Source organism: Rana temporaria, chromosome 3 (genome assembly GCF_905171775.1).
Source record: "Rana temporaria chromosome 3, aRanTem1.1, whole genome shotgun sequence".
Lineage (NCBI taxonomy): Eukaryota > Metazoa > Chordata > Amphibia > Anura > Ranidae > Rana > Rana temporaria.
In genome coordinates this window covers 64,654,792-64,680,233 of record NC_053491.1, presented here as the reverse complement: position 1 = coordinate 64,680,233, position 25,442 = coordinate 64,654,792, and the positions used below count along the sequence as shown (strand labels likewise).

General features: G+C 42.3%; 1 protein-coding gene across 2 annotated transcripts in view; it reads left to right on the top strand.

Annotated features, from left to right (window-relative positions):
* AP4E1 (adaptor related protein complex 4 subunit epsilon 1) overlaps positions 1 to 25,442 on the top strand; it is an 81,763-nt gene that overhangs the window by 42,841 nt on the left and 13,480 nt on the right. Inside the window, exons 11-19 of one of the 2 annotated variants that reach the window (XM_040342679.1) lie at positions 953 to 1,092; positions 4,033 to 4,145; positions 8,592 to 8,710; positions 11,513 to 11,815; positions 12,253 to 12,367; positions 13,449 to 13,584; positions 19,722 to 19,977; positions 21,253 to 21,732; positions 23,529 to 23,719. In XM_040342679.1, coding sequence (XP_040198613.1) covers positions 953 to 1,092; positions 4,033 to 4,145; positions 8,592 to 8,710; positions 11,513 to 11,815; positions 12,253 to 12,367; positions 13,449 to 13,584; positions 19,722 to 19,977; positions 21,253 to 21,732; positions 23,529 to 23,719 — 1,853 coding nt within the window. The remainder of the gene's footprint in view (positions 1 to 952; positions 1,093 to 4,032; positions 4,146 to 8,591; positions 8,711 to 11,512; positions 11,816 to 12,252; positions 12,368 to 13,448; positions 13,585 to 19,721; positions 19,978 to 21,252; positions 21,733 to 23,528; positions 23,720 to 25,442) is intronic. The other variant, XM_040342680.1, reaches the window with a different exon arrangement.

Genomic DNA, 25,442 nt, shown 5'->3' with positions numbered 1-25,442 from the left:
TCAAGCGCTTTCTTGTTAGTACCATTTACTTTGCCAGCTTTTTGTTGCCTTGCCCCAACTTTTTTGAGACTTGTTGCTGCCATCAATTTCAAAATAACCTTATTTTTAAAATGGTACATTTTATCAGTTTAAAGACTTCATATGTTTTCTATTGTGCATAAAATGTGGGTTTATGAGATTTGCAAATCCTTGCTTTTTTTTTTTTTTTTTTTTTTTTTTTTTATGTAGATTTTTATACAAAGTCCTAACTATTTTGGAATTGGGGTTGTATATGTACAGTATATTACAGAAGGACACAATTTATTAGTGCTTGCCATTCATTCAAAGTTGTTTCTGTTTCAGTATTTGCTGTCCAGTTTAACATGCAGTTACTTTGTTTCCCTGTTTTATCCTGAATTTACACCTGATGCCGCATACACACCATCACTTTATGTGATGAAAAAAAATAACGTTTTTAAAAACGTCACTTTAAATGACCGTGTGTGGGGGGAAAACTTTGTTTTATGTCTTCTGAAAAACGACAAAAAAAAATTGAAGCATGCTTCAATTTTATGTGTCGTTTTTCAAAAAGTCGTTTTTTACTTCACAGAAATTGACCGTGTGTAGCAAAAAACGTTGTTTAAAACGACGTTTTTACACCCGCGCATGCCCAGAAGCTACTTATGAAGCGAGCTTCAATGGAAAAACGTGGTGAACGTAACCTCGCTTTGCTAGAGCATTGTGAGAAAAATTATGGTGTGTAGGCAACTTCGTCTTTGAAAATTTAAGTTTCAAAAACGTCGTTTTTTTACTTCACAGAAAATGTCGTTTTTTTTCATCACATAAAGTGATGGTGTGTATGCGGCATGATAGTAACATAGTAGGCTCAAGTCTTCCATGTGCTGTGGAGGGAGCCCGTTCTCCCATTTCAAAGTTATTTTTTAACTTTATTTTTTTTTTCTTTTTCATACAGACACTGGAACTCCTCTATCGAATTACCAATGAACAGAATGTCACCGTTATTGTACAGAAAATGTTAGAATATTTGAAAGAAAGCAAGGATGAATATGCAATTATCGCCTTGGTTGGGAAAATAGCAGATTTGGCAGAAAAATATCCTTTTTTTTGTATGTACAACATGTATTGATTTTACAAGAGACCAGATTAATCAGTCTTATTCTTCTGAATCTATTTGGAAGGCGTGTTTATTTTAGAGAAAATGGCTTTTATATGTAGTGGATGTTCCTCTTTTCTCTAGTGTAGTACCTCCTTAGCTGTTTTGTAAAGCCAAAGAGCTGAAAACGCGAATGGTAGGTGGCTTAAATGGCTTAATTTCCTGATGATTCTTGTGCTGTATTCATCCTGATTATTGTGCATTGATAATTATGTAAATCCAAGCCTTTCAGTTAACAGTGTGTGTGACCCAGTGTTTTCTGCTTTCCAGGCTAACACCTCCTCCAAATGCTTCCTAGAGGGTATTTTATCTAAAACTTCAGTATACTAAATGTACATATGACGGCCATATTTTCTTTTTTTTTTCTTCTTTTGCAGGTTGTGCTTCCTGCATAAAAGTGTAATGCCTGTCCTTTACTGTTCTGCCTCAAAGATCAAGCCAGTTGCCAGGAGAATTGACAGCAGCCTACTGTAAAAGAAGCCTTTTATCTATTTATTTGATAGACCGTGTGGTGAAACATTGCTTTCCTAAAAATCTCCTGGTGCCACAGATATCCAACACTTCTGGATATCTGATAATACTTCTCCTTGCTAGGCACTGTGGTTCATTCCAATAGACCCCTACAGTGGGTATAGAAAATAATCCCCCCCCCCTTTTTTTTTTTTTAAATCATCATTTTGTTGCTTTTGCATCCTGAAATAAAGCCTTCTGTGTGCAGAAGCCGGCCGAGCACCCCCAAATACTTACCTGAGCCCCATCTCTCTCCAGCGATGTCCACGAGTTCCTCGGCCATCTGGGACTTTTCTCCTAATTGGCTGGGACACAACAGTAGCGCCACTGTTGTCAATCAAAGTTAGTTAAGCCAATCGGAAGAGAGAGTGAGGGGGGCCGGGCTGAATCGGTGCTCAGTGACTGAATAAATGGACACAGGAAGCTGTGACTCTGCTCGGGTGCCCCATAGCAAGCTGCTTGTTGTGGGGGCACTGGGAGGAGCCAGACTGCTCTGTGCAAATCCACTGCAACAGAGCAGGTAAGTATAACATGTTTGTTATTTTTAGAGAAACAAAAAAGATAAGCCTTTATAATCACTTTTAACGCAAAGGGTGGTTCAACAAAAAAATGTCATAAGTGAGAGATCTTTTTTCCAACTCGGCGGTTTTCGTATTTAATTTTTTTTCTGACATGTTGGTGTTCAATCTTTCACTTGGATGTTCTAAGTTGCATGGATAAAACAAACTGTCTTCATTTCAGTCTGCAAAGCAACAAAATTTGATTATTTTAAAGTGTTACAAATATATTTATTCTGCAAGTGTATTTTGTCACTAGTCAAGTTAAACACACCCCATCCTTTTGAACAAGGACATATTTTATACTCCTACACTTTTGTACCATTCAGCCTTGTATGTTTGTACACTGGTCAGGAGTCTACCAGATCTTGGGTACCAATAATTATTGGTCAGGATTGCCCACTCCCTCCAGGACCTAATGTTCCTGGACCCCATAATCTATATTGGGTGACCTTTTGCGAGTAGTATTGTACATAATTATGTTTGAGTTTATGTATTCTGTAGTAATTATAGAGTATTGATAAACTGATTGCAAGTTGTACCCATGGACTCTATGGGGTTGATTTACTAATATCTAGTGAGGCTCTGCATAGAAATCAGTTGGCTTTTAGTGTTTTTTTTTTTTTTTTGTCAAAGCTTACTTTAACACGCCAAAGTTAGAAGCTTTTTGGCCACCATGCAAAGCTTCACCAGATTCATCACTCTCCAGTTTTTTTTTTTTTGGTAAATCTGACCCAATTTACCTGGTTAGGATTATAACAACCTTCGATTCGTTGGCTTGTGGTTGTAAAGGTAGGAAGCCCCCCCCCTCCAATGCATTTTATGAATCAAGGTTAAAAAAATAACCTTATGCAACCTTGAGCAGCAATATACAGGCATACCCCACTTTTAAGTACACAAGGTTTTACCATCGCTGGAAAATGCAAAACCAGGCTCACTTCTGCATAAAAAAACAATGAGCTTCTAACCCCAGCTTGTTCAATTAAGCCTGGTAATAAAACCTGGAAGCTCATTGGTTTATATGCAGAAGTGAGCCTGATTTTGCATTTTCCAGCGATAGTAAAAAAAAAAACTCATTGTGTACTTAAAAGTGGGGTATGCCTGTAGTCAGAAACCCAAATAATGTTTGTGTCACACCTTCAAATGATAACTGTGGACATAAAGTAAATGCTTCATCCATTTGTGAGTAGTGAAAGTATCAAGTTGCAAATCTCAAAGTTCCCATTAACACATGAGTGTTTTTTTCTGTACACCTTCCTCTGTAGAATCCCATTTTTTTTTCTAATTCTCCCTGTACACACTCAGTCACTTTTTGCCCTTGTCATGGGGTTTTTACATGCATTTTTAGTGCCTGAAGAATTCCTCGCCTTCTATAGAGTTACTCTCCTCCCCTTGCCCAGCTAAGGAAACAAACTCCTGAAGCTTGAGAACGTGTAAAAAAAAAAAAAAAAAAACCCCGTATTGTGCCCGGAAGAAATGCTTCAAAATCACCAGGAATATGCTCTGCTCAGGTTTGAATGCAGGCAAAAAAAGTGTAAATTCTAGTTGTAAGCTTAAGTACTGGGTCTCCAAGCATACTAATAGTTGACTATACCTTAAGTGCAGCCATTCTGCTGGTATTAGTGCTTTCTCTCTGGCTGATCTGTGCACGGAAACAGCCAGATGTCTCCTTATTCACAAAGAAAGCACTGGCATGTTAAACTAGCTCATCTTCACTTTCAGTTGAAATTTTGCCATACAGGTTGCAGTATTCCACAGTAATTCATAATGTTTGTCAAATGATTGGACTTTTTTCCTTGACACTCCTCTCACATACTCTCCAAACAATCAGTGGTTTGTAGAGACCATGAATATTGTATTTTCTATTGGAGGAGATATGGTACACCCAGACATTCCCAACAACTTCCTTCGACTCCTAGCTGAAGGTAAGACATCAGGAATAATAGCTGTAACTTCAGTGGGCAAATGGTAAATGTGTTAGGATTGACAAACATTAATAAAATATTTTAAGCTGGGTTCACACTGGAACACTCAGCGGCTCACAGCAGGAGTCTGGTGAGTCTCCATTCACCGTTTTCATGTGCGATTTTTCAGCTCAACTTTTGGGCTGAAATTTGACCTGAAACGGGCCAAAAGAAGCACAGGACTCCTGTGCAATTTGTGCCATAGCTGCTCCGGAGATGTGTGAACCAGCTCCATAGAGGGCAGGGAACAATCTCCTGCAATGCAAATTGGATGCGAGGAAACCCGCACCCAATTCGCAATAGTGGGAACCCAGCTTTGATGCAGTCTTTTGAATTCTTTAAATTGTGGGCAATTGTATGCAGGACCTTTTTTATTGAACTTGTGCGACTCCTTTTTCTTTTATGACTAACATGAGATTAAAAGAAACCCTGGAGCCATTAAATGAAAAAGTATTCACCAACTTTGGTGGAATTGTCAAATAGGAATGATCCCATTAATACAAAATGTATGTGGTACTAGAAAATCAAATATTACTGAATCTTTTAAGGACATTCTCTGATTTAGTAAATTATGTTTGTATTAAGGCAAAGGTATATGCATGACAGCCCATACCTTAAAGTGGTTGTAAAGGCTCAAGGTTTTTTTACATTCATGCATTCTATGCAACAAACCTTCTTTGTGCAGCAGACCCAGTCACACTCCAAACTCCACTATGGTTAAGAACAAAGAGCTGTCGAAGGACACCAGAAACAAAATTGTAGACCTGAACCAGGCTGGGAAGACTGAATCTGCAATAGGCAAGCCACTTGGTGTGAAGAAATGAACTGTGGGAGCAATAATTAGAAAATGGAAGACCTACAAGACGACTGATTATGTCCCTCGATCTGGGGCTCCACGCAAGATCTCACCCCGTGGGGTCAAAATGATCACAAGAACGGTGAGCAAAAATCCCAGAACCACACGGGGGGACCTAGTGAATGACCTGCAGAGAGCTGGGACCAACGTGACAAAGGCTACCATCAGTAACGCACTACACCACCAGGGACTCTGATCCTGCAGTGCCAGACGTGTCCCCCTGCTTAAAGCGGGGGTTCACCCAAATATCAACTTTCTGCCATTAGATCCAGCATACTGCTGACATCTGCAGTATGCTGTTTTTTTTTTTTTGGTGTACTTATCGTTTTATCAGCCGTTGTTATCCGGCTCCGAGCGGGGATTTCAGCGGGGAATAGGCGTTCCTAAGCCAAGCGGATTTGATTGATGGGCTGCTAAAGCTGCTTCCGAAAATACCCGAAGTGACACTCGAGTGTTTACGGCGCCTGCGCAGTCAGCTCTACACGGCAGGTACAGGCGCGGTAAACACCCGAGTGTCACCTCGGGTATTTTCAGAAGGCGTGACGTGCTTTAGCAGCCCGTCAATCAAATCCGCTTGGCTTAGGAACGCCTATTCCCTGCTGAAATCCCCGCTCGGAGCCAGATAACAACGGCTGATAAAACGATAAGTACAAAAAAAAAAAAACGGCATACTGTAGATGTCAGCAGTATGCTGGATCTAATGGCAGAAAGTTGATTTTTGGGTGAACCTCCGCTTTAAGACTGTTCATGTTCGGGCCTTTCTGAGGTTTGCTAGAGAGCATTTGGATGTTCCAGAAGAGGATTGGGAGAATGTCATATGGTCAGATGAAGCCAAAGTAGAACTCTTCGGTAGAAACACAACTCGTCGTGTTTGGATGAGAGAGAATGCTGAGTTGCAACCAAAGAACACCATACCGTCTGAAGCATGGGGGTGGCAACATCATTCTTTGGGGCTGTTTCTCTGCAAAGGGAACAGGACGACTGATCCATGTACATGAAAGAATAAATGGGGCCATGTATCGTGAGATTTTTGAGTGCAAACCTCCTCCCATCAGCAAGGGCATTGAAGATGAAACGTGGCTGGGTCTTTCAGCATGACAATGATCCCAAACACACCGCCCGGGCAACGAAGGAGTGGCTTTGTAAGAAGCATTTCAAGGTCCTGGAGTGGCCTAGTCAGACTCCAGATCTCAACCCCATAGAAAACCTTTAGGAGGGAGTTGAAAGTCTGTGTTGCCCTGCGACGGCCCCAAAACATCACAGCTCTAGAGGAGATCTGTATGGAGGAATGGGCCAACATACCAGCAACAGTGTGTGACAATCTTGTGAAGACTTGCAGAAAACAAAAAAGGATATATAACAAAGTATTGAGATGAACTTTTGATATTGACCAAATACTTATTGTCCACCATAATCTGCCAAAATTTTTTTTCCAAATCAGTCGATGTGATTGTCTGGATTTGTTTCCAAATTTTGTCTCTCATAGTTGAGGTATACCTATGATGACAATTACAAGCCTCTCATCTTTTTAAGTGGGAGAACTTGCACAATTGATGGCTAACTAAATACTTTTTTGCCCCACTGTATCATCAAAAAACATTTATATGTATTGCACTGGGATTGGTAAGGGTATATCCCCCCAATTGTGAGCCAAATCTCATACTGGGATTCCTGTGGATACGGGTCTCCCCAAATATAAGGCACGATCTTGCCTCCATAGCTCTCTCTCCATAACTCAGTAGGAGGAGGGGGGGTGCGCAATCTTGCCGGGCAGGTGAATGCCATCCAATATGCATGATGTGGGAACCCAGATTCGCCAGATGGAACGCACGCTATACCATAGCCAGGAAGTGTGGGTGTTCCTGCGTTTCACCCACCACTTCCGGCCACTCGCAGCGCCTCTCCATGCGAGCAGGGGACGCGTCCAGGAAGTGCGGGTGTGTTTGTGTTACACCCACCACTTACGGTCACCTAAGACGCCCACAACTCGCGATGCTCAAGTCACTTGCAGGCCCCTCCGTACTGCATGTGCACGCATACACATATGCGCGCATCTCTCCCTCTACCGGCCCACACAGGGACTACTAAGAAGCAGATCCAAGAGCAATACGTTTTTGAAGGCTGGCCGCAGGCTAGCCTGTATTTGAAGGAGTCTGAAGGCTATTTATCCCTCCTCCTCTGACTGATTCTGCGTCGACTCGTTTCTGGGTTGACGCCGTCGACGCACGTCACTACCGGCTTTCTGCAGAGCAGCGGTCAGCAGCAGCAGTTGTGGTGGTAATCTGTGATCTTCGACACTGGCCGTGCAGTGCCGATTTGCAATCAATAAAGTCTGTATGAGAGGAGGGGGGTAGGAGTGGGGTTGGGAGTGTAGGAGATAGGGGGGGGGGGGGGATGAAGACTGGCACAGAGGAGAGCTGCGGATGATGCAGACACATATTCTGACTATAGTATCATGGCTCGCCAGCCATAATCGTGGTCAGCTCTGGGGGGGGGGGGGGGGCTTAAATCCACTTTGGAATGAGGTTGTAAGATAACAAAATGTGGGAAAAAGTGTAGTGCTGTAAATATTTCACGGATGCACTGTATGTGTTTTTTGTATGTGTGCGTGTGTATTGTCTGCTGTGGTATATGAATAGAATTACTTGGCAACCATAGTTAAAGCACATAAAGAGGACCATTTGGACAAAGAGAGGGTAACATTAAAGTGATACTAAAGCTTTGTGGTGTTATGGTGGCCCCGACCCTCCTCCTCCTCTTCTGGGGGCCCTCGGCGGCTCCTCCCCACATTAGATAACCCCCTAGGAGAAGCGATTTTCCAAGGGTGTTACCTTGCTGCGCGCGCCATACACTCGGCGTCCATGGACACGGAGTGTATGACTCGGCTTCAGCACCCGCATTATTGGATTTAATTGACAGCAGCGGGAGCCAATTGCTGCACTTCTATCAATCTGTGCAATTAATCAAAGCCGGACTCTGTGGAGAGAAGGACGGCGGGGACACGCCCATGGAAATTCGGGGCTCGGGTATAAAAAAAAGGAGGGGGGGCTTGTGAAAAAACACGAGCCTTCACAACCCCCTTTTAAGTGATTTTAGGAAAAAAATAAATGTAGGATATCCAAAAGGTAATAAACGAAAAGGTAACCATAATGAATGACTGCACTATATTCTTTCTGCCAGCCTCTTTAGCAGGTAGGTGTACATTAGCTTGAAATATTAGTACTGTATTTTACATTGTAATTCAATGTATATTAAAAAGCGGCTCTATTTCATGAGCGTTTGTTCCATGCCTTTTTAGTTTTGTATTTCTCCCCTGAGCCTTTGCTGCTGTTTTGTGTTATCTAGCTAAATTATAAAGGACTGATACAGCAGAGTTGATATAAGGGTAATGTGAACTGTTCCTCTGTGCACCCCCATGCACATACAATCTTCAGTATAATATCCTCCGCCTGATGATTTTAAATTTTCAAACGGTGAGGGAAGTTTTATTTTGGTCCCTTTTGTCCAGCGGGTACTCTTTCTGTTTAAAATGTAATTTTTCATCTCTGCAGGATTTGCTGATGAAAAGGAAGATGGACAGCTGAGGCTGTATGCAGTACAGTCTTATCTTGCCTTACTGGAAATGGAGAATGTGCATTATCCCCAGCGCTTCCTACAGGTTATCAGCTGGGTAAGAAAGATCTTAGTGAAAAGCCTGTCTTTGTGAGGGGGAACTTGGAGCAGACATTAGCATTTCCTATTCAAAGGCCGGGCTGCTCGCTTCGGAGCAGCCATGTAAATTGGCTGTTTCACACTGGCTAACTTCTAATTATACTCTCTTTACTTGCTAGCAAAGGATTTTCCAAATCAGTCCGACAGCATTTTCTAGTTTCTCAAATCACAGAACTTTTAAATCTGCTTACAGAAAATGTGGTAACGGCATGCTGCTTTAATTACTTGTGGATTTATTTAATTAAAATCGTGAGTTTAGTTTTAGGTAGTGTTCTTCCAATGAAATGAGGTTGCCTGTCTTATTTGCCTATTTCTGTATTATTTAATATACAGCATGCATTAAAGTGGTATTAAAGCGGGAGTTCACCCAATTCGTTTTTTTTTTTTTTCCCCCCCCCTTAGCTTCATGCTCGTTTTTTTTAGGGGAATCGGCTATTTGTTTTAAAATATGACCTGTACTTACCGTTTTCGAGATGCATCTTCTCCGTCGCTTCCGGGTATGGGTCTTCGGGAGCGGGCGTTCCTTCTTGATTGACAGTTTTCCGAGAGGCTTCCGACGGTCGCATCCATCGCGTCACTCGTAGCCGAAAGAAGCCGAACGTCGGTGCGGCTCTATACTGCGCCTGCGCACCGACGTTCGGCTTCTTTCGGAAAATTGTGACGCGATGGATGCGACCGTCGGAAGCCTCTCGGAAGACTGTCAATCAAGAAGGAACGCCCAGTCCCGCAGCCCATACCCGGAAGCGACGGAGAGGATACATCTCGTAAACGGTAAGTACAGGTCATATTTTAAAACAAATAGCCGATTCCCCTAGAAAAAACGAGCATCAAGCTAAGGGGAAAATGTGTTCTCCATGGGTGAACCTCCGCTTTAAAGTAGAGTTCCGCCTGGGGAAAAATGTATTAAAAGTCAGCAGCTACAAATACTGTAGCGGCTGACATTTATTATATAGACACTTACCTGTCCAGGGAGACCACAATGTCGGCACCCGAAGCCGATCTTTGGATCGGCTCACAGGTGCTGCTGTCGCCATTCCTAGTAAGGGAACTGGCAGTGAAGACTTCCGGCTTCACTCCTGGTTCCCTATTGTGCATGCGTGAGTCATTGGTCCCTGCTGTTTTCTTGAACCTTTGTGTCTCCCAAAATACAGCTGGGGGGGGTTGGCTGGGGAGGAGGGGCCAGACATAGCGTAGTTCGCCGCACAATGTGTGGCGCTCTTTCGCCGGAAGTGGGAGAAAATACTTGGATTTGACAGATGCCTCCCCCTGAAAGGTCCCAAATATTATATTTCTGGGTGGAACTCCACTTTAAGCTCAAACAAAAATGGAATATATTGCAGTTTACCAATCTTTCGATGTGGTTTCTACATTTTAGTTTGTTTTATTTTTTTTTCCCCTTGTTGATTCGGTCAGTAGGCACACTTCTTTTCTTAGGCTGGCTATAAATGCATCCTTTTTTCGATTAGCCAGAGAGGGCTGGTTGGGGGGGGGGGGGGGGGGAGTAATAAAAAATAAATAAATAAAAATTCCCCCATCCACACATGAGGTGAATGGAAGAATCCTCTCTACAATGATCAGCGGCTTGATGATCGACAAAAGTTTTCCAAAAGTCCTGTTGGTTGTTGGACAGACGTCAATCCATCAGGATTTGTCCTTTCCCTGCTGAACCATCCAAATTTCAACCCATCTATGGGCAAGTTTAGGGTGTCTACATTCTGGATAGAGTAGTAAAGCAGACACCTTTTTGGATAGCAGCACTTTTTAATCTGGGGGAGACTAAAGCCTGGTACACACTATCAGTTTTATTTTTTTATTTTTTTTCAATCTATCAGGCAGAAAGAAAAATAATAAGAGTTCGGGAGAAGATTCTGTGCAAACAATTTAATTGTTAGTATAGCAATCTTTCCGCTGAGCTATTGTGTTCTAATAAGAGGGGACCACTTTCTAGCAGTCACTGCCCCCACCCCCCCATTCTACTTACCTGAGCCCTGGAATTCACTCGGAGGAGATGCGCTGTCTCCTCTCTGCACGGGGTCCCGACTGTTGATTGGATAGATTGATAGTGTAGCCATTGTCTCCCACTGCTGTCAATCAAATCCAATGACCGGGGCCGAGTCCGGCATTTGTGTCTATGGACGCAAATGCTGGACTCGGGAGCGCGCCCACAAGGTAACCCCCTGGGAGAGCGCTTCTCCTAGGGGGTTATCTGATGCGGAAGAGAGCTGCCAGGGGACCCCAGAAGTCGAGGATCGGGGGCCCCTCTGTGCAAAGCGAGCTGCACAGTGGAGGTAAGTGCGACATGTATGTTGTTTTGTTTTTATTTTTTAAAAGAATGCTTTAAAATCACTTTGAAAGTATATTGCCAATATATGCTGCATGTGGTTTTACTTCAACAAGTGTCATTCATTTAGGGTTTACTTCTGTTTTAAATGAACGTCAACCAGAAAATAAAGAGGCCACTATCAAAAGCGATCACTTTAGTTTTGGGTGGAGGTTAACGATTGAAGAAAGCATGCCTCATTTTTCAGCCCCCACATTCATTGTCAAATTCCACTGTTGGCGTGTGCAAGGTCATTTAGAAAAATACATTGGAAAGACTTATTTCCTTTACCTTTCCTCTACATTTCATCAGTAAATGTTATTTGCTTGTCCACTTTGCGCAAGATGTGCATACAAAGTTTTTAATTGGTGGTACATGTTTAAATATGCTACTGAATTTTTTTCTTTTATTTCAAATCTTTTTTTTTTTTTTTGTATACAGGTGCTGGGTGAATATGCCTACCTTGCCAAGCACATCTCTACAGAATCTGTGATGAGAAAACTGTATGACATGCTCTTTCAAGGCTCAGTTACCTCTGAAACTAAGGCCTGGATTATGGCGGCAATAACAAAGCTGGCTGCAGTCACTCCCCATTGCTCATTAGTGGATACACTAATCCAAGAATTCTCTACCTGTCTGGACACAGGAATAAGGCAACAGGCTTGCGAATTAAAAGCTCTGTGGGAGGATGCACAGCTAATACTGAGGCTTTTTCCACTGAACTCCAGCTGTGAAGACTTATCGGTAAATAAGAGATTAAAATACTTGGTTTCCATCTTTAAACAAACAAGTGTAACTTGGATTGTAATGAACTTAAAGGGCCAAGTCAGCTTTGTAAAACAGATACTAAGGGCATTGCATTACAAAACCGTGTCTTTGTTTCCTAATTTCTCTCCTGTGTTGTCACCCTTTCACCTGCACTTTTGTACACTGTAAGGTGCTAAATATGCTGTCATTTCTACAGTTGTAACTATTTCTAGAACAATGATTTTATATATCTAGTAAAAGCATCAATTGATAGCTAATGCTGTATATCACTCCACTACTAATATTAATAGTAAAAAAAAAAAATCATAAAACCTTGGTTTAAATTTTATAAAATACTCATATGGAACTGACCCACACCCATTGAGTTAGGGTGCGATTGTGCTTTATATATGTCAATGTTTTTATTTTTGCAGGTTGATGCCTCTCTTTCTTTTCTGGATGGATTTGTGGCCGAAGCTCTTAGTAAAGGGGCAGCACCATATAAGCCTCATCACCAGCGCCAAGAAGAAAAGCTATCCCGGGAAAAGGGTATACACAAAGTGAACATTTTATATGTGATTAACCTACTTGGCTTGCCATATTAAAGTGGCTCTAAAGGCAGAAGGTGTTTACCTTTTAATACATTCTCTGCATTAAGGTAAAAAACCCTCTACATGCAGCTCCCCCCCCCCCCCCCAGCACCCCCTTTACTTACCTGAGCCCATTCACAACCCAACATTGTGCCCAAGAGCAATGACTCTGCCTTCTCTCTCTCCTTATTGGCTTGAAGAAAGCAGCGGGAGACATTGGCTCCCTCTTCTGTCAATTACAGCCAGTGAGGAGGAGGTGGGAACGATGGTGAGCTTGCTATGGAGGCACTAGGCAAGAGGGGGGAGCCAGGAGTGCCGACAGGCGACCCAAGAAGCGAAATATCGGGCTGCTCTGTGCAAAACCATTGCACAGAACACGCAAGTATAACATGATTTTATTTTATTTTTTTAAAAAGAGCATTTACAGTCACTTTAATTTTAACAGTTTCCCAGCTAACGATGTACTGTATCATCTGTTTGGTTCATGGGTTAAATCCACTTGTAACTCTCAATAGATATGATTGTGGGCCCTCTCCCATTCTGACAAGGCAAGAACAGTTGGTTGCAAATATAACCCTTACATCAGAGGACTATGCTGTATTTGTTTTCATAATTGTTATGAGGCTTCGTATTTCTAGCTGCTTTCATTGTGAAACTGTTCAGTCTCTCAGATCATAAAAATCTGTTTCCAATGCTACAATTACAGAGGTGGCCACCTGCAACAATCTGTGTATTCTTACCTGCGGGTGAATGCTGCACGCGCACAGTGCGTGTAAACAGCAGCAGCTGCCACATTTGTACTATGTACAAATCAATGTCCAGCACCACTGCTGTTGTGTGTATCTGCTTCAACTCTCAGCTTCTTACAATTCCTTTCAATTCACTAGTAAACGTCAGTGAGTGATGGCAAGTACCTCTGACAGCTGGAAGGTTGTTAAATTCATGTAGTTGCAATTGATGCTTGAACTTTTTATGGCCTTACCCACAAACCGCAAATACTGACTTAGTAACTGAGTTTTTCTGCTGGCTGTTTCTCACAGCTTTGAATCTGGAACCGTATGGACTCTGCTTTTCTCCAAGTTTACCCTCCGTAGGCCTGACCGATGGGCACTCTCCTTCTGGAATCTCTGTGGTATCTGAGGCTTCCGGGAACAGTGCTGACACTGGACAAAAGGAGTAAGTAGAATATTCTATTAACTGTTTATTAAGAACTTGACCCATGCTTTTGTTTGGTATAGTAAAAGTTACATTCAACATCAGTCTAGAGCTAGATTCATGCTTTGGTCTGATTTAGTAAACGTATAGAAAGAACTAAATCCTTGCTTCACTCTGTTATAGTAGGATATTAAAAACCAATGCTTCCCGCTATTGACACAGATTGTTTTGGACAGGAATTTGTTTTATGATCTCATTGATGTGTGTTAAAACCTTGCCTGCTTACTAGCGCTTTGTACTTTAAGGTGGCTGTAGACCAGAGAAAATAATCTAACTGGGAAAGTTAAGATCGCATTATAAACCTTTTAGAAAAACAGGCTGTTAAATTAAAATGAAAAAATATAAAGAATAAACTGCACTGTGTATAATACAAATATAAGCCGCCACACAACTTTGGAATAGAGTAAATAAGGTAAATTGGAATAATGTATCGCTAATACCTGTGTAAAGATATGGAAAGAACCCACATGTAAAGATAACAAACCAAATCTACATATATTGATACATGACTTAAAGTGTCACCACGTGATCTTGCTAAACATATTAGTGTGCCAACATATAGTGAAGGCTTGCAAATATAAACAAAGACTTGAGAAAAAGCATAAAGTGACTGGAATAGAAATGAGGGTGACTTCACCACAGGAAAGTCCATGAAGTGACTAGAGTCCAAATAAATGTGGATAAAGATGGCTTCACCATAAGGAGATATTGAAGATGGAACAACAGCTTGACAGAAGTGCCACCACCAATGGTAGAAAAGGGGGCTTACCAAATATAAATGACTAAGGAAGGTATATACCGCCCAAGTCACCAAAGGCTTGTATTGATCACCCTGATCTAAACGGCTGGTCCTGGATCCAAACGGCTAATTGACTTGATGATCCCAAATCAGTGTTAATGATAACTTCATAGAGGCTCGGTAACCACGTGCTATGCAAGAAATATTGAAAAGAACTTGCATGGCGTGATACCGCATGAACAGTATTGTTTATTAAAAGTAGGATAAAACTTGCATGTTAAACTCTCATCATAGGCTTGTCAGATGTTATGGTACCAAAAACAATGTTGTGGATGGGTCCCACTGACGCATTTCGACTAGAAATGTCGTCATCTGGGGTGCTTCTTGTTCCCCTTCCAGTCTGAGTGCTCACTGATCATAATCGGAGGTATAGGTAGCTAAAGTTGTACATACAGCACAACATATTCTGTAAATTTTAAGTTTGCTCCTGCCCCTCCCTTCTTCTCTACCCTCTCTATCGGTCCCTTTAATGTGGACCAAGTTGCCATTCGGAAGATTCTGAAGGTGGGAGTCAACAGGAAAATTTTGAGACTTGCGTTAACTTCAGCTACTTATACATCCGCTGATCCTGTTACTTTTCATTTTAGTTTTCACTGAAGGTACCCTTTAATTATGCTTTCTCCATCATACGCTTAGTTTGAATTACTCAAGTTTGAGCAAGTTTTACTTTAGACCAAACCACACACTTGTTATAGCGCACAGGGTGGGGTAGTCAGATTTATAGCATTGGTAAGTAATGTACCCACCTTATAAGTGCTGGATGCATACATATTGTTTGTGGTAATGGGGGGCCACTTGCATGTGTGCATGTTCATTTTCCAAGGTTCTGGGCTGACTTGGAAATGTTATTGCAAGGGAACTTGTTGGTGCAGAAACACCCAGGGTCATAGCAGATCCCAGCCATAGCAGGGTCAGGGGCAGGCATACCTTTTAATAAAACATTGCAGTGACTCTGATTGCTCGAGGTGAGGAGACCAATTTTTTGTTTTCAGCGCTGTCGCATTTTTAATGACAATTGCGCGGTCGTGCAACGTGACTCCCAAACAAAATTGACGCCCTTTTTTTCCCACAAATAGAGCTTTCTTTTGGTGGTATTTGAAGAGCGACAATTTTTAACTGCTTGCCGACCAGCCGCCGTCATTCTATGGCGGCAGGTCGGCTCTGCTGGGCGAGAGCCCGTAGCTATACGGCGGCTCTTCGAGCCGCCACTAGGGGCGCGTGCGCGCCGCCGGAGGCGCGCGCCCCCGCTCACCCCCGACTCCCGTGCGTGTGCCCGGCGGGCGCGATCGCCGCCGGGCACACGCAATCGATCGCTCGTTACAGAGCGGGGACCGGGAGCTGTGTGTGTAAACACACACCTCTCGGTCCTGTCAGCGGGGGAAATGCTGATCTTCTGTTCATACAATGTATGAACAGAGGATCAGTGTTTCCCCTAGTGAGGCCACACCCCCCCCCCCCCCCCACAGTAAGAACACACCCAGGCATACTTAACCCCTTCCCCACCCCCTAGTGTTAACCCCTTCACTGCCAGTGGCATTTTTATAGTAATCCAATGCATTTTTATAGCACTGATCGCTATAAAAATGCCAATGGTCCCAAAAATGTGTCAAAAGTGTCCGAAGTGTCCGCCATAATGTCACAGTACCGAAAAAAAATCGCTGATCGCCGCCATTACTAGTAAAAAAAAATATTAATAAAAATGTCATAAAAATACCCTCTATTTTGTAAACGCTATAACTTTTGCGCAAACCAATCAATTAACGCTTATTGCGTTTTTTTTACGAAAAATATATAGAAGAATACGTATCGGCCTAAACTGAGGAAAAAAAAATGTTTTTTTATATATTTTTGGGGGATATTTATTATGGCAAAAAGTAAAAAATATTCATTTTTTTTTTCAAAATTGTCGCTATATTTTTGTTTATAGCGCAAAAAATAAAAACCGCAGAGGTGATCAAATACCACCAAAAGAAAGCTCTATTTGTGGGAAAAAAAGGACGCCAATTTTGTTTGGGAGCCACGTCGCACGACCGCGCAATTGTCTGTTAAAGCGACGCAGTCCCGAATCGCAAAAAGGTCTCTGGTCTTTGGGCAGCAATATGGTCCGGGGGGTAAGTGGTTAAAGAAACACTTTTTTTTTTTTTTTTTTTTGATTTAATAAATATATATATTTTTTTTTTTAAACTATTTTTTTCCTCAGTTTAGACCGATACGTATTCTTCTACATATTTTTGGTAAATAAAAAAATCGCAATAAGCGTATTTGATCGGTTAGTGCAAAAGTTCTTGCATCTACAAAATAGGTAACAGAATTATGGCATTTTTATTTATTACATTTTTTTTTTACTAGTATTGGCGGCGATCTGCGATTTGATTTATTTTATTGTGACCGTGACATTGCGGCGGGCATATCGGACAATTTTGGGACCATTCACATTTATACAGCGATTGGTGCTTTAAAACTGCACCGATTACTGTGTAAATGTGACTGGCAGGTAAGGGGTTAACACTAGGGCGAGGAAGGGGTTAATATGTTCCCTAAAGTGTGTTCTAACTGTAGGGGGAGGGGACTCGCAAGGGGAGGAGACCGATGTGTGTTCCTCTGTACTGGGAACACACATCTCCTCACCGATGACAGGACATGGATCTGTGTGTTTACACACACTGATCCATGGTCCTGCCATGATTGCGGGCAATCGCGGGTGCCCGGACATCGCGGCCGCCGGGCACATGCGCACCGGGTCCCGAGCAATTCGGCAGGTGTGCGCCCCCTAGCCGCCCGGGAATGCAAGGACGTCATATGACGTCCACTCTGAGGGAGGGAGGGTTTCCCGCCAACGTCATTTTACAATGACTCAGTAGGGAAAGTGTTGACACCCCAGCCATTGCTGCTCTTTGTTTTTTTTTTCCATCTAGAATTTTGCTTTCAGAAAACCTAAAGCATGAATATCCCTGAGCTCGGCAAATTATTTTCATGACTTTATGTACATATTACCACAATTGTTCATTGGTGTAAACAAACTTGTCCTGCTTAACCACTCTGGCAGTATTCCAGCGTCTGGCTCCAGCGGTCTCCTCGCTCGATTCACACAGTCCCTGTGTGCCGCCGAGCTCCGTTCCCTGCGACATTACGACGCACGGGGGCAGAGATCGGCGCCAAATTAAAAATAAAAACACACAATACATACAGTATACTGTAATCTTACTGTATGAAATAAATACACACCCCTTTGTCCCTAGTGGTCTGTCCAGTGTCCTGCATGCACTTTTATATAATAAAAAAGTGTCCCTTTATGTCAAGTGGTTTTTGACCAGCTAGAAAACAGCGATAGTAAATTGGAATCACTTGAATTGAGCGATAGTGATTTGTGGGGAAATTTGTCATCAAACACTGAAAGTAATATTTTTTATTATTATTATTATATTATTTGTTATAATTGATTATTATATTATAATTTTATGATTTTGTGTTTCAAACTTTATCATTCCCGGGATGTCTACTAGACTCTTGTTTGGACAGATTTAAGTGAGTTATTCCTAAGAATTGCAGGCCTACAATATAAAACACCAGATTTCCATGCAAAATAATTGTACTGCTTTCAGCACCTAAAATCTGAAAGAATCATACTGCCAGGGAGGTTAAAGCAGTTTTCCATCATAAATATCAGCTCTTTATCTATGGCTTTGTTAGAATCGCTATGTTGAATCTTTTCTAGAACAAGTATTGCAGCAAAAAGTAAACTGCATAGAATGTTTCCGGGGGACAATCTGGCTGTACAAGGACCCCACAAGGAAAAATGATCATGTAATTGCGAGAATTATGGGGCTTACAGTACCAATGTACTATATTGGGAAGTTTAGCGGTGGAATACGTTATTTTATTATACAGGATTTATATAGCGCCAGCTGTTTGCGCAGTGCTTTACAATTTAACGGGAGACGATACAGCAACAAGACTATTCAATACAAGAGGGATGGGAGGGTCTAACTGAATCAATTTACTGTGATGTAACACAAACAAATGTCAAGAGAATTTGCCTATTCTATTCTCGCCATGCACTTTTTTGAATGCGTAGCTTGCTCCAGTCAATGTTTTTTTTTCTGGGTGGAATATTTTATTTTGTTTACTTTGGAACCCCAAAATTAATATCTTGACTACACCCTTTCCCTCTTTATCACTTCAGTTAATTGATGTTTTTGTGATCTGATTTCACAGCAGTACAGCAAAGTACTTTTTTAGCTTGTGGTCATGTTTTTTAATGTTCTCTAAATATGCAGTTAACCTCTGGGAAATTAGTGGTGGTTTATAGGAGTGAAAAGTCCCATCAAGGGCAGAGAGTGTTAATGAAGACACAAAGTTTCTGTAAAGTTCACTTTTTCAGAAAATTGTTTAAAACTTGAGCCAATACCGTACACCCTCCCCACCCCCTGGTCCCCGCTGTACTTGCCTTTTGTGGGTGATGAGAGCCGTCAGTGCCCAAGCAGCTGGTGTAGCAGTCGAAAGATTTGAAATCCCCACTCTTCTCCCTTATGTTTCTGCAGTGCTTTCTGGGAAAGATCAGAGCAATTCTGATTGTTCAGCACTGGCACAGGGAATCGCTCTGATCCTTTCCAAAAAGAAGAGGGAAAAGAATGGGGATTTCAAATCCCTGGACCGCTTCCCCAGCTTTTAATTTTATTTTTAAAACGTGAACGAACCCTTTAAAGTAGATAAAACTCATAAACACACATTTTACAAAAAGCCCAAGTGCTGTAGCAAAAGTGAACTCTTAGACCCCTTTTACACTGGAGGCGGTTTAGGCGCTTTAGCCCTTATCTGCAATCCCAGTGTGAAATCATTAGTGCTTTTACACTGGGGCACTGTGTTGGCAGGACGTTGAAAAAAAGTCCTGCAAGCAGTATCTTTGGGGTGCTTTAGGAGTGGTGTACACACTGCTCCTAAAGCGCCCCTGCACATTGAAATGCAGCTTTTGGGGGCACTTTTAACCCTTCGGGCGCTAGCGGGGGTTAAAAGTGCCCTGCTAGTGGCCAAAAAAAGTCTCAAACGATGGTGAAGCGCCGCTAAGACGGCGCTTTACCGCTGACCCTCTGACCCCCCCCCCAGTGTGAAAGTGCCATTACTGATCATGAGTATATTGTTTACATTTGCATGACCTGACTAGGCAACACTGAATATGTGTACCATTTTTATAGTAACAAATAGTAGTTTTCTAGACCAATAAATGATAGTCTTCTGTGGTAAAGAGCATGGGCTACTTTAGAAGGTCTTTGTTGGATTAATGCATTTTGTTTGTGATTAGGGAGAATCGCCTGAAAATGGATGGTGTAAAGAAAGTCTGGGGAAAGGAAGGTTACCTGATGAAAAAGGAAATTAAACCTAGTAAACCAGAGTCCATCTCTCCTCCACTGGAAAGCGGTATATCATTGGGTGAGGATGAAGAGCATCCTGGGATTTCTGAGGAACAATCCTTGGAACTTATTTCAGAGGACGAACGAGAAAAGAAACAGCTGGCTTCCTCATTGTTTGTTGGTCTTGGATCCAGTGCTGTCAGCTTGGTAAGTGTTTGTTCTTTGTTGGCACTTTTATTTTTTTCTGAATGGCTGGTAAACCAGATGTGTGGTTTATCCATTCTAGGGCATACAAATTAACAGGTCATCTTGCAAAGTAACTGAATTGCCTTAATCCCCCTGGCAGTATAGAATTACCCTTTCTTTACTACCCTGGGCTCCTTTAACCACTTAAGGACCGAGCCTCTTTCTGAGATTTGTTGTTTACAAGTTAAAGACAGTCCCCCCTTCCCCATAAAAAAAAATGATATGCCAAATGTGGCATGTAAGGGGGCGAGGAGTGCCTAAAGCGGAAGTTCCTCTTTTGGGTGGAACTTCGCTTTAATGCATTCTATGCATTAAGATAAAAAGCCTTCTTTGTGCAGTAGCCCCCCTCTGCCCCCCTAATACTAACCTGAGCCCCATATTTGTCCCCATCGATGACCACAATTGTCTTGGCTGTCCGGGACTCTTCCTCCTGATTGGCTGAGACACCGCAGCAGTGCCATTGGCTCCCACTGATGTCAATCAAAGTCAGTTAGCCAATCAAGAGAGAGGGGGGGGGGGGCAGGGCTCGTGTGGCCCATAGTAAGCTGGTTTTCGTGGAGGCACTCAACAGGAGAGAGGGACCCAAGAAGAGAATCGCATGTTTGTTATTTTTATAGGGGAAAAAAATGAGACTTTACAATCACTTAACCTGTTCTTAATGCTATGTTTGGATTCTTAAATGGTATGTGTTTTTCCCTTCTATGCTTATATTGTTAAAGGGAAAAAAAAAAAAACTGTGTACTGTGAGACTGTAACTTGGTTCTACTGTTTGCCAAAACGGAGATAGAAGCGGTAGGAATTTTCTTCAGATTGCATGGTTTATCTCTAGTAACCCAATAAATTAAACTTGTAGGCCGCTCTCTCACTACATCTCTAGATTCATATTGTATTCACATCCACATGCGGGATCCACATCCTGCAATATTCACAGTTCTATCATCAGAACATCATCATCATCCTCCACAATAAAATGCAACCTTTATCAGAATCTCTAGGGGGGGGGGGGGGGGGGAACATAAAAACATAAAACTGCCAACACATAGCTATTCTATGAATTCCGACAACACTCCTTACTGATATGTGTCAGCAGTTTGAGGATTTTATCTGAAAGCGTTCAACAAAGGGGTTGTTTTTATCGTTCTGAATGTTTGTGCTCATCACTGCTGTTTTTTTTTTTTTTTTCCTGAAACGTATACTGTGGCTTAAACATCTGATTGTATATATTGTATTTTAAAGATGGGAAAAACTGACCAATCAACACACAAGTTCCAGAGAAAATCAAAGATGGGAACTAAAGTTACAGATAAAGCATCCTTGTCCACATTTGTGGATCACAATCATGTAATGCAGACTTTACCAAATGATGCCCACTCAAGACTGATTACAGAAGAGCCTGGCACTATTGGAGAGCATAATGTTGCGTCAAAGGTTTCATATTTGTTTGGAAACACTAACCTGGACATCGTACAAGTAAAGGAACCATCCTTGCCCACACACAATGCCTCTAGAACTCGGTATGTGCCAACCATGCTTCCTGAACTCAACCAGTATAATCACACAGAGCTCACTGAGCTCACAAGCAATGGAACTCTGAGCATCTACTCCAGTAAAGTATGGAAGGATGACAGCGTCTTGCTGGCTTTGGTATTTGTCAATCAGGATTCTTCAGCAATAAAATGTATTAATGTGAAGATGGAAGACTCTGAGAGTGTTACTGTAAGTCAGTTGTTGAGAATACAATTTGATGACCGTATGGTTCTTATGCCGTGTATTGGGAATCCTATCTGAAAATCTGCATTTTTGACAGGAATTGGGGACAAATGAGGATTTTTTTTTTTTTTTTTTTGTAGATTAAATACAATTAGCTAGATTCACATAGTTAGGCCGGCTTAACAGTAGATCCGCCGACCTAACCCGGAATCTGCGCCGTCCTAAGTTTTTAAGTGTATTCTCAAACAGAGATACACTTAAACCTATCTAAGATACAACGGCTTGCGCAGTTATATCTTAGGGTGCAATATTTAGGCTGGCCGCTAGGTGGCGCTGCCATTGCGTTCGGCGTAGAATATGTAAATCACTAGATTTGCCTATTCACGAACGTACGTCCGCCCGTCGCAGTACAGATACGCCGTTTACGTAAGGCATTTTCAGGCGTAAAGTTATTCCATCAAATAGCTCGACTAGTAATGTTAAGTATGGCCGTCGTTCCCGCGTCAAAATTTGAAAATTTTACGTCGTTTGCGTAAGTCGTCCGTGAATAGGGCTGGACGTAATTTACGTCCACGTCAAAACCAATACGTCCTTGCGACGTACTTTGCCGCAATGCACACTGGGATATGTACACGGACGGCGCATGCGCCGTTCATAAAAAAACGTCAATCACGTCAGGTCATCCCCCATTAACATAAAACACGCCCCCTCAGTCTAATTTGAATTAGGCGCGCTTACGCCGACCGCATTTACGCTACGCCGCCGTAACTTAGCAGGCAAGTACTTTGTGAATACAGTACTTGCCTAGCTAACTTACGGCGGCGTAGTGTAAATACGATACGCCGCCGCAAAGATGCGGCGGGCTACTTGAATCCACCTAAATGTATTCTTTATACTGTAGTGTGTGTTTGTGTGGTGGGGCCCCCTCATCAGTCAGACATTCTTCTAAAACTGAAAAGTGACCTACGATAGTGTTAACTTTTCAGCCCCCATTCACGCCGGTGCGGCTTTGAAATCGCACTACTTCAGCTTGATTTCAAAGCCGCACATCGGTGCGCTCTGCACTGCCAAGTGCATTGCGGCTTGTGACTTAATTTAACAGAAGTCTATGCATGTCACAATGAAATTAGTAAAAGTAGTGCAGAAAACATTTTTCATTATCGTTGCGACACGAACGGTTCCATTGCCAGCAATAGTGTGCGATTTTTTTTTTTTTTTTTTTTTTTTTTTTTTTCCCGAGCTTCTTGGAACTGTCAAATCACATGACAAGTCACAACAGTGTGAACGGGGGCTCAAGGCCAAGTTCACCTTTTTAAGATGAAAAATAAATGTACATATTTTTGGAGAAAAAAAGTGCATTTTTTTTTTTTCTTTTCAAAGGAACCTGAAAAGCGCTGCACCCACAATCAGTGCATCACTTGTGCAATGTCCAGCCCCTGCAATCTCTTCTTCCGGCTCTCTGCCTGTACCTCTGCATGGGCTTTCAGTTAAGACCACTAGAGGAATTGGGGCGAATGCGTAGCTGCATGTTTCATGTTGCACCCTAATGATGGATGGAGCATATTGTTAAAGTTGGAGATGGCCATTAATGTCTCGTTTGTACCAATTTGTTCGGTTACTTTGAAAATCTTTGTGTATGCAGCTGGTAACCTGTTTTAGTTACTTTAGTGCTGTAAGTTTCATTAAATTCTTAGACTGCAAAGAAAGAAATGACCTGTATGTAAGGATGATTGTATACAAAGGGCACATTGGAATCCATGGTTAATATAATGATGGCTGCTTTCTTTTCTTTGTGTTTTTAGGTTTCCAAGAGTCTTTGTTGTCGGCTCTCTCACCTGGAAGGAGCTGGGGTTCAGCAGTGCTGGGAATGTGTGCAGCTGATGAAACCGCGTAATAATGCGACGGTCACGGGCTGCGTCACTTACCAGTTAGATTCAGAGGTGCCTTCTCTAATTACCTTTTCTATAGAATTTGTGCTGCTAGATTTTATCAGGTAATGTTGGTCTGCATGTTTTGCTGAGACTTTAACTTTTTTTTTTTGTCATGTGGGTATTAGGAGTTTCGTAGTCAATTTGTTACTGACATTTTTCTGAAGCACTAGTTTTATTTATTTTTTGGGGGGATTACTAACCCAAGTGGCATATGCCAGTCAGTGTAAAGCTTTACATAACAGGAATCTAAAGAGACAGTATAGTATGAGTCAGGACCTGGTTTTCTTTTTTAACCTTTTTAAACAAAACCTGCAGTAGGAATTGTAAAATGCCCATAGATGCATTATACATTTCCTTTATTTCTTTATTTTATTTTTTATTTTGCATAAACCCCAGCATGTATGCTTATTATTTTTCCACTTGAGGATTTGGGAACTAGACAATACAGCCTTAAAAAAAAAAAAATTCAAGAACTTATTTCTTACATTTAACTCTTCTCCTCTGTTACTGGCAATTAAAGGGTCACTAAAGGAATTTTTTTTTTTAGCTAAATAGCTTCCTTTACCTTACTGCAGTACTGGTTTCATGTCCTCATTGTTCGTTTTTGCTTTGATGTTGCTGTAATTCTGCTGTGATCTCCACACGTCCTGGTTGCCTGTTTCCTTATAACCATCATACTGGGAGATTTTCACAGTGGTCTAAGCTGTCATTACTGTGTGTCTAAAACTTCCCAGAACCAATCAGATTCATTTTAAAAACAAAACACTGCCCTGGATTTGTTAGTTTTTGTTCTGTGAGTCTTCCCGACTCACCTCTCACCCGGAACTTCATGTTTGTACCTTTAAAACCGAACGTGAAACTAGAGGCACATTATATGATAGATTAAATTCAATTTTTAATCATTTTTAAAAGGAATCCGTTAACTTTTATGTCTCTATACCCAATAAACAGTCATTTCAGCAAAATTTTTTTTTCCTTTTAGTGACCCTTTTAAAGCACTAGTAAACACCACTTGTATCAACAGGTAAGCTTGTAATAAAGCTTAATGAAAGGCACAAGGAAATCTCCTAAACATGCACCATTTAGGAGATATTCACTATTTCTGAGGCCAGTGATGTCACCAGCGCATGCTCACTGCTCTCTGAAGGGACGGCATACTGAGTACACTATCCCTTTAGAGCACTGTTCTGCGGTTGTGGGTCCTGTGCGCATGCACAGGACTGACGTCACAGCTCAGCCAGTCAAGCACCTGGAGCCCGCAAACCGGGTGAAAATGGAAGCCTGGTCAGCTGTGACAGCGCGCTGCTGGAGGGATTTTCCCTGTTCGTCTTTCAGGACAGGTACTGTAGAGAGACACAGGCTCCTCCCCTCACAGGAAACACCGCCTTCCAATTAGGAATTTAAGCCTCATCCTCCCTCAGCTCCTCAGTTTATGGTGTTTCCTCCGGAGGGGAGACACCGCTTGGGGCCAAGGGCCAGACAGCTGGGGAAGCTGAGGCCAGTATTCCTGAGAGGGGGGACCTGTTCTCCCTGGGCTCAGGGCTATTTTTTAAAAGCATGGCGTCCTGGCTGGCTGGGGAAGTCACTTACCCAGGACATTGCCGTGTAGCGTCCCGCGGACATTCCTGGGGTGGATTCAACCGCGGAGGTCTTTTTGCTGATCGCACAGGGGTGGCGCTGCAGGCGGGGTGCACGCTCCCTGTGAAAGTTCACAGTCGGCCAGGAAGCTGGGCCGGACCGGATGACGAGTGACGTCAGTTCCGGGGGGGGCGGGCACTTCCGCCG